This window comes from Schistocerca nitens, chromosome 1 (genome assembly GCF_023898315.1).
Source record: "Schistocerca nitens isolate TAMUIC-IGC-003100 chromosome 1, iqSchNite1.1, whole genome shotgun sequence".
NCBI lineage: Eukaryota > Metazoa > Arthropoda > Insecta > Orthoptera > Acrididae > Schistocerca > Schistocerca nitens.
The window spans coordinates 1,025,546,034-1,025,556,311 of record NC_064614.1 but is presented as its reverse complement, the minus strand read 5'-3'; the positions used below and the strand labels follow the sequence as shown (position 1 = coordinate 1,025,556,311).

The 10,278-nt window shown below is 43.0% G+C and overlaps 1 protein-coding gene across 1 annotated transcript in view; it reads right to left on the bottom strand.

The window, feature by feature from the left end:
• Positions 1-1,733: 1,733 nt before the first annotated feature.
• LOC126222593 (protein unc-93 homolog A-like) overlaps positions 1,734-10,278 on the bottom strand; it is a 51,293-nt gene continuing 42,748 nt past the window's right edge. Inside the window, exon 5 of the mRNA XM_049942185.1 lies at positions 1,734-2,023. Within this exon, the coding sequence (XP_049798142.1) occupies positions 1,734-2,023 (290 nt within the window). The remainder of the gene's footprint in view (positions 2,024-10,278) is intronic.

Genomic DNA, 10,278 nt, shown 5'->3' with positions numbered 1-10,278 from the left:
GATGTTCAGCTTTCAGTCACGTAAACAAACTTATGACAGTGCCGGAAAGCGCTACTGAGCATGTGCTATACCTTGTGGAGTTCTCATGTAAAAATTGCCTCGTTTTTTAGATAATTAACACAATGTTGACATTTTAGTGAAGCCAGTTCTCGTCTGCTAAATAAAAAATAAAGATCATATGTATGCTTTCATCTGAGATGGTCAATTATCTGTGGACAGCCATCGCTTATAGATAAATAACGGCCAGTACATTGAGATTAAAACTTCAGATTCCTGAAGTAAGTTCGTAAGATTTCAATGTTATCTGTACGCTGTTTCTCATTGTGATTAGTACCTGACTTCTCTCAGTTGCACAGCAGTTACTATCCTGATGCCACTTACAAGCCAGGAATAAAATTCAAGTTCTAAACTTTTTAGGCAGACGGTTTACGTTTAATACTATGAGTACACATTTTAGGTGATTTCTTCAGATACCGTAGTCTCTTTTGAACATAATGTGTGACGATATGAAATAAATCCTCAACATTCCTAGGGTAAAACAGTCATTTACTAACAGGTACGTTCATGTTATTGTAGCTGTATCTGTATTACTGACAGCTCTTGTGACCCTATAAGACCATGTAGCATAGTGACAGTGTCATTGTAGTCGAGTCTGTGGGGAACACTACGGTAAGTATTTTTCAAATATTTTTTCTCCTTTCTCGAAGTGTATTACTATGTATCCGTGGCTGGGAAACATAGATGTTACCATGGATGTAAACATCGTCCCTGAAATCGTGCGCTGTTGACACGAGTTATCTGTCGGTTGGTGGGACTGAATCAGTTTTTTTTTTTTTTTTTTTTTTGTTAAGCGTACGTTGTTCAGTACATGTGAATATTATTAGAATTAAATATAACCGAAAGAAGGACTTCTTTCTTTGGATACAGTGTGTTCGTGAAACAATTTTTCAATATGCAACATAAATAAATTAGGGACCTAGGTGTGACAAAAAGTTTACATACAATGAAAGGATTTGGTGAATATAACGTGGGTCCAGTTCTATGATTAATAGGGACAAAATAGAAATAGTATCACACGCCGTAAGAAACCAGCATAAATATTTTCCTCGTCGCGTCAGTGTATGTAATTATCAGGCGAATAAATGAAAGGGGCAGATGGTCGTCCCAGTTTACAAATATTAAAATTGTATGGGTGTACTTTCTGTACTAGTGTTTGCTTTTTCATTTCAACAATATCAGGTATACCAGCTGAACGGAAGACACTTCAACAGAAAGATTTCGGAATTAAGGAGTATTATTTTGATTCACAAATTTTGCTAATGTTACATGGCATGTGATATTTATTTTTGGTTGTACATTATCGTCAGTAACATTCTGTTTACACAACATAAGCCTGTACATTCACTTAGTCTACATGCTGTTTCCATGTGCTGTTGATAATCTATACAATCTCTCATGTCTTGTTAGTACCTGAGTCGGAAATGTTATTGGTCATGTCATAGCTTAGAATCCTACACAGGTAAAGCTGTGAAACAGATTTCTTTACATTCTAAGTGGCGAACTGGAAGTTCGTTATTAACACAGCGTCTAGTAGTTTTGGAATAGCTATTGTACACGTAGTTCTTGGAAGCATTTTCTCACAGCTGCAAAGTCATATGTCTTCATCAGATATTATTCGCCTGCCTACGAAAAATGGGGAACATTCACGCATTTCCTTCAGGAGCCGGCTTCTCCTAGCGACCTTCAAGTGCAGCCCGCTGCAAGTCTGCGGGGCGGGCCTCCTGCTGGTCTTTCTGCTGTTCTTGCAGCCAGAAGCCGCTGGCTACGCGCTGGCCTGCCAGATATTCTGCCGCCCAGTAGCCGCAAACGGCCGCCGCCAGGAGCGCTGCCATCACCACCAGCTTGACGCGCATGCACAGCAGGGGGCTGCACGCGTAGCTGTACAGGAAGCCCACGGTCTCCCACAAGCGCAAGTTGCTGTAGGCCGCTTTCTCGCGGCCACGAAACAGAATGCCACACACAGCTGCAATCAACACATGCGTCATTAATTACCCCTACTTTCTATACCCCGAGTTCTAAATAACTTCATCCGGGGCTTCAGAACACTAGAGTTACAAAAGACTCAGCAAAATACCTATACTAGTATCTCAATTTTTTGACCTGTAGTTCCCACCGCGCCACTGAAACAATGTGGGACAGCAGTGCGAACTAGCTATGTAGGGTCGCTGCAAATCCTTTGCGGTACTGGAATTGTGTTTTAAAAGAATCTGTCGAAATCAGACTAGCAGATAATATCATTAATCGTGATAATGGATATCCGCTAAGTAAAACGTGGAATCCAGTTTTATCAGATATCAAGAAACAACGGCATCTGAATCGGGCGGCTATGAATAATCATTTGTAACGATGTATCGTTTTCAACAGTATTCACCACCGGAGGCGCTGCAAATCAAATCTTTTTGCGCCAGGGGGCAGCAGGAATGATTGAGCGCATGCGCTGTTGTACTTCCGATGCATATAAAGGTGCAGTCATTTGCGAGTGGAATTCCTTCCTTTCCCGCCGCCCCTCCTATGTTACCATCCATAATGCCAATTCCCACACCTTCTACCCCTCTGCAGGTGTGCCCCAGGGCTCTGTCCTCTCCCCTCTCCTCTACCTCCTGTACACGGCAGATATGCCCCAACCACCCCCTCCAGTACACCTCTTGCAATATGCCGATGACACCGCATTCCTCGCCCTCGCTCCTACCCTCCAACGGTCCCAACGCATTCTCCAGAATCACCTTGACCTTTTTGCTGCAAGGTGTAACCAGTGCCTCCTGAAAATCAATCCTTCCAAGACCCAGGCAATCATCGTAGGTCGTACCGCTCGCTCCTTCTGGCTCCTGGATTTCTCCCTTACCGTCTGCGCCCGTCCTGTCTGCCTCACCCACACCCTCACCTACCTTGGCCTCACCATTGACCGTCACCTCACCTGGATCCCTCGTGTCCGCTCCATCCAATACAAAGCCAACAACCACCTCCGACTCCTCAAACTCCTCTCTGGCCAGACATGGGGGTTGCACCCCTCTACCATCATCCACACCTACAAATCCTTAATCCGTCCCATCCTCTGTTATGCCAGTCCCGTCTGGATATCTGCCCCCCCCCCCCCAAATTCTATAAGTCTCTCCAAATCCTTGAGCGTCATGCACTCTGCCTCGCCTTCCGTATACGCCTCCCGCCCCCCCAGCGGATCCTCTATGACCTCATTCCTTTCCCCCATCTGCTCCTGTTCCTCAAACATATCCACATACTCTACACCTCCTGCCGCCTTGATCCCCCTCACCCCCTGGTTGCTCCTCTCCTCTCCCATCCTCGCCCCCTGCCCCGTCTTCACTGTTGTGCCCCCCCCCCCCCCCTTACCCTCCACCTCTACACCTTTCATCTCCTTTCCCAAGGTGGATTCCATCAACTCCCCCTCCCGGATGATGCTCTCTCTCCCTCCATTTATTCCTCCTATCAACTCAGATCCTCACCCCCCCCTCCTTTCCTCCATCCTTTTCCTGGGCTCCCTCTGCCCCCTTTCCATCCTCTGTTTTCCCCACCTACCCTCTCTCTGCCCCCCTTCTCTCCCCCAAGTCCTTTTGCATTTCCCTCTTCTGCCTTTTCCCATTCCCTCTCCCATCTGCCCTGCCCCTCCCCCCTTATGAGTCCTCTCCCTCCTTTGGTTCCCCCTCCTTTTCGGTTTTCCTCTCCTCCCTCCTTGTTTTCGCCCCATCTGTCCAGGTGCCCCCCCCCCCCCATCTACCCTTGGCTATGGTGTGTCATCTTTGTGCCGACATTTTAGTACAATGTTTACAGTGAGTGTTCAGTGTTGTGTGTCTTTTCCGAAGTGTTGCGAACGGACATCATACTGTCGCTGGGTGTGATTTTTATATCTTGTGTGAACAGAAACCAGACTGTCGCCATGTATTTTTTTAACTGTTTGTCTACTGTGTTACCTGTCTGCTTCCTGTGTATTTTATTAGTTTTGCCAACCCTTTGCTTTATGTTTTAACGTTCCGCAATTTTCCGCCGTTTAACAATTTAAGTCACCGTTTTATCGCTTCCTTTTATTGTTTCTTATCTTCTTCTTACGTTTTAACAAGTCTGTAGGCTGCATAGCAGCGTAATAAGCTGCTGCCAGCCCACACCCCTTCGGCGGGAATCGAAATTCAGTAAAGGAAAAAAAAAAAAAAAAGAAACGAGTGGAATCAGTTATCGGCGAGAGCAGCGCAGCTTTTCTCACCTGATGATGGCGGCCAGGTGGACCGCTGAAATATTGTGCTCAGATGACAGTTTGATCCGGCTGGAAACCCGACAAGAATGTGATAAACTATAGTCCTCTGCTAAAAATTCTTGGCCTTCGACCTGGATGAAAGCAAATCCCGCCTTTTCTGCATTTTAGAGCCATCAGTATAAATGAATTTAGCTACTCGGTATCCTGCTTGCACGTGTACGGTAGGGCACTGCATCCACGTGGCAGAGCACAGTGAGCGGCGGCCATTCGATCACTATCAATGCAGTTCGGTCTTGCTCGCTTTCTCGCAGGCGACCACTCACCGATTGCGACTGAACTGGCTTGTGACCCTCTCCATGATGCTAAGGGTATATAGTGGTTTGCTACGTCACTAGGCAGAACTTCGTTGCTTAGGTGCTTCGGTATGAGCACTATATGTCTATGCATTCCGTGCAGGTGGCTGTGTCTTTCACCCCCTCCTACCCCCTCCCCCCCTCTCTCTCTCACGCGCACACGCACACACACACACACACACACACACACACACACACACACACACACACGCGCGCGCGCGCGCGCGCGCGCGTCTTCGCCTAGTGAACACCATGCGCAGTGCATGAAATAAAGATAACAATCTACGTACCGATGCGGCTACAGGTGCACACAGAGAACGCTAGTTAGCCTGCTGATTGGTGCAGAAAGGCGCCAACGCTCCTTTAGCTCTGCAGTCGTCTCACAAGATTTTACGGAAACTATTCTGTATAAGAATTGGATTTTTGCGTTTTGTCAGCATCGTTAAAGGTCACAGTTATTGCGATATCTTGCATTTAAGTAAGACACTGCAGGGAATTTGAAAAGTATGCAATGAAAATTAGGGGTGGCTATGATTTTGCATTTGGTACATATTAGTGTATATGTTCCTGTGTATGAAATTTACCTAACATAAAGGATTTTTCTGTGGAGATGGAAGGAGGTAACTATCTGAATTTTATGTAGCATACTCAGTTACAATAGCGCGCGCCAGCAATAAAACCAGACTAATTTATTTATAACATCCTTCACGTCTCGTTAATGGTTTGAGATTTTGACAAATGACAGCATGCAAAGATGAGAGTATTTTGCCATTTGGGTAATAGGCGGAACTTCATTATCTGCCTGTAACATAAACGTTTAATGGTTTTGTAAGGTGGTGCAATATTGCACAAGACCTTCAGGCTCACAGACCATACTGTGTTGTTAGGCACCATTGAATTAAAGTGCTGTGTGATGTCAGTGATACTATGCTGCGGCAGGAATTGCAGACAGTTATTAAAGCTTGAAGTGTTAATTACTGAAGTAAAGTCCCTTTCCCCCATGCTCAATTAATAATAATCTGAATCTCAACGAGCCAACAGGTTCATGACCTGCTGCTGTCAACAGTTGTGAAAGGGACATCATCTGTAGAAGACGCCAGGTACGAGACCTCTACAGATCCTGTTGGCGAGGTGTGATGGATCTGCACACATTCTCGTGTGTACAGCTTGTACAGCTCGTTCAGTACAAGTAGACGCTGCTATACGTACTTAACAATGCAAGGGAAGTGTTATCTACCACACTATTCTATTAACTATACATTTTTCCAGTGAAACAATGTAATTTTTAAGTGTCATCGACAGTTGTTGAAACGAGAATTGTTGTGGGCTTTGTAACAAATGGTTCAAATGGCTCTGAGCACTATGGGACTCAACTGCTGTGGTCATCAGTCCCCTAGAACTTAGAACTAGTTAAACCTAACTAACCTAAGGACATCACACACATCCATGCCCGAGGCAGGATTCGAACCTGCGACCGTAGCAGTCGCACGGTTCCGGACTGCGCGCCTAGAACCGCGAGACCACCGCGGCCGGTGCTTTGTAACAATATAAGTGAAGAAATTAAACGTTTATTTTTATATCAAGGATGTGCTTCTTCGTAAGCTACTGCCTGACTTGTTCTCGGTTGCTCACTTAAGGGTCCGTTCTCCTCAGTCAGCTTCAAAAACTTAATTTTTCGTTTTACGATTTTTTTGAAGCTACAAGTGTGTAAAATATCATATCAAAACCACGAGTTGACACCTCATCTTAGGAACAAAGTGACACGTCATTTAGTTCAGACACGATCCGGCGAGCCGGAGAGCAGGTGCGTATGCGGACACGCTCGGTACACACTGTGAAACATTTGATGGTACTCACGAATGTCAGTCAGTACGGGCCATCTGGCATCAGGCATCAATTGCGACTCGAGAACCACAGAAGTATCGTGCTTTATGCAAAATTCGATCTACCCTGAAGATTTCAAACCCATTTTGAAAATGCTGCACATAATGAGAGTCGAAATTGGATATCACGCAGAAACGTTTGCCATCGGTCGCGAAAATGATCGCCTGCAGGATGCTTACCGTTGCACACTGCACGATTCTCACGAAGCGTGGGCGGCGAGGATACATGAGAAAAATGTGGAGCAGGAGGATTCTGTGGTCGTGAAACGTCTCATGTACGGTGATAGTATAGCAGAGCATGAGAAGTTCTACATAAATTCATTTTTGATCTGATAGAGTCATAGGTTACCTTTAAACGCCTATTTCTCGATACAGTTGACGAAATGGATTGCTGCCACGTTAACAAAGATATGTTTCTAAAATTTGGCTTAGTTACTCCTCGGCCATATCCGCAATTTTCTTTTCAGTCATTGCAAAAACGTGACCAAACACACACGCCGAAAGTACATTTTTCAAACGACAGCCATTTTATAGTTTTTTCTCAAATTTCCAAAAACTATGCTATTCAACCGAGTGCAACATACTATAGATTAAAAAGTTGTATGTTTTTTTGATTTCATGTAAGATTTGCAGAATGCAGGATTTCCGTCATGGACGCACCTCACTTTGGACAGAGAAACTTTAACTCCTAGAGTGAGGGGCTTAATGATAACTGAATTTTTTACAAAAAGCAGGAAATGTTGTCCATGATTCAATAAATAATGTGCAAATATATTTACCTTGGTTTCTTCATTAGTTTTTCCAAAAAATCGTAAAAATTGCTATTCTTATAGGCTGACAAAGGGGAATGACCCTTAATAAACCACAATGTCAGCTTTGTAACGCAGCTGCATCTGCACAGGCATGTTAGTGAGGTGACATTGTGCAAACGTCTCTGTGTTTTGGCAAAAGAAGCTAATTTCAACATAGTAACAAGAAAAATATAGGCTTTTACTCAAAAATCGCTACTGATGAGGTTTCTCTGAACAAAGTAGGTAAGAAGAACGAGTCATTTAAATCTCTTCTTTTGTTGCAATTTCAGTGGAATTGTGCAACCCACTGGGTTTATTATAATGGACAGCTGGTATTAAACCGAAGACTTTTCGACGTACATTTCAATGATTTGGGAAATACGACGAAAATGACAACAAATAGCACACGGTTATTTTGATCCTGTAAGTGATGGACTGAACTTACTCACCTTAAATAGCTTCTAGTTTTCCAAATATATTGGTAATCTGTTTTCCCCTTGAGGAGCAGTCGATAAGGTTCTGCAAGTCATCTGAGTCATTACAGTTTCAGAACTACAAATATACTGTCTCAAGAACAATTGCTATTCCAGAGCCAAAAAGAATACTCGTTATATTGGTTAAAAAAAGTAGTTAATTCCTTTTATGAGCCGCTGGAACTGCTGAACGAGAGAAAATAAATTATATCTTTAACAAATCAAAAAATATTTGAGGAGAAACAGTTCATGAATTGACTTTCGATGGGGATAGGAATAAAAAGATGGTGCACTGTGTACTGTGTTTCAGTACCAGCTGTACTTTCTTAAAAACACAGTGGGTTAGAGGATTCCACGCAAACTGCGACAAAAGGACCGATTTAAATACCCCAGACTTCTTACCCATTTTCTTCAGAGAAACGTCATCAGTAGCGAATTCTGACTAAAACCTACATATTTTTCTTGCGATATTAAAAGTTTCATCTTTTGCTAAAACTTATTGGAGTTTACACAATGTAACCTCAATAACACGCCGGTGCAGATGCAATTGAAACAAAAAGGTGAGACTGTGTTTTATCAAGCGAAGAACTCAGGACAAGGCAGGAGAATAGCTTAAGAGAAAGCACATAATCAGTGTAGTATTTTACCCGTCTTCAGAAACTATAGTCATAGATAATGAAATAATAAGAAAACAGTTGCATAAAAGAAATTTAGCTTCTTTACCGGTTTGGAGCACTTAGTGCCCTTCTTCAGAAGGCTGTGGAGGAGAATACACCATAAATAAGTACAAGTCAGATAGCAATATTAAAATTGAGGACGAAAAGTTTAAAAATATTTTAAAAATTAAAAGATACAAAATGTTACATACTTATGCCTATCGCACTATTTGCAAGAGTCAGTAATAAAGTGCAAAAAATGCATGCAGTAGCAATAAATAATAGAATACTGAAACCGTTAATACAATAAGAGCTCTTAGAAGCATACGAGTAGTTCACAGTGTCTGCATAAAACTAGTACAAAGAAGCGGAACGAAAAGTGGAGACATCACGCCACAACACGAGCCGATCAGCCAATGGCATGCATATCTTGAAGTTGGTTTCAGAGTGGGGATGGAAGTACGATAAAATAATGAAACAAAATAACTATGGTTGTCATAAGGCATAAGGTTGCAAGTGCTACACTGAGATGAAGAGGTTAGCACAGGAAAGGAATTCGTGGCGGGCCGCATCAAACGAGTCAGTAGATTGATGACAAAAAGAAAAAAAGAAAAAAAAGGGCATAAATATAAAATTGTAGGTGAATAAAAGCAGCGTAGTAAATAATACAAAAAATCTAATGATAAATAAAATAATTTAATACCGACGACAAGTGGCTCTATGGACGTGAAAATTTGAAAATTAAATCTCCATACAGCTGTAGCGAGGTCAGAAGCATGCTTGTAATGAACCTGACAACAAAAATAAAATACGAAGTACATCATGGGGCTGGAAGATGTGACTGGAGCAAGTGGAGAGACTAATCTCAATCATTTTGGTAAAGCAATTAAATTTCTTTTATGCACTGGTTGCTTATTATTTCATTATACACGTCATCAGTGTAAAACCAAACATGTAAGTCCTTCACTTACGTTGCTGCAAAACCCATAGCAATTTTTCGTTTCATCAGCTCTCGATGACCTTTAAAAATTGATTCGTTTCGTTGAAAATTAACAGCTACTTGAAAAACGCAGAAGATAACGAAGTTTCGATTGTTAACTACATGGTTAGCATGCCTTCATCTGCCAAAACCTCGATACGATATCTCAAACCGTTAACTAGATATCAGGGATTTTGTGAATATTTCATCGTGGCTTCATCACTGACGTGCGCTATCAGAACTGAGTGCACTACGTAGAATCCATTTTCTCGACGCTGGAGACAGAGTGAGCAACTGCACCCATGTCTGAAGACAAATTAAGTATGTTAGCTAAATTTCAAGTGCAGCAACATATGAGTGATATGCACCGAACACAAAACCATAGCACTCAGCGTTTCTCATTGTAAACTTTTCGAATTTCCTTCAGTGTCTTACTTAAATGCGAAATAACACAAGAACTATGACGAGTCACGATATGATGGCATTTTGGCATGAAGCTGGCATATAAACATAAGTAACGCTTAACTAAATCTTGTTACGCAGAACAGTTCCTGTAAAATCGTTTGAGAAACACTGCGCAGCGCGCGCCTCGATTCTGTCAGCGCAGCGCGTCGCAGCCGGCGGCGCAGAAGGCGGACAAACAGCGTCTCGAACGTTCAAGCTTGCTGGCAGGGTCCCGGGGCCGCGAGATTCGGTGACGGCACATGGCTGCCATCGAGGCCCACGAGAAAAAATGGTTCAAATGGCTCTGAGCACTATGGGACTCAACTGCTGTGGTCATAAGTCCCCTAGAACTTAGAACTACTTAAACCTAACTAACCTAAGGACATCACACACATCCATGCCCGAGGCAGGGTTCGAACCTGCGGTCGTAGCAGTCGC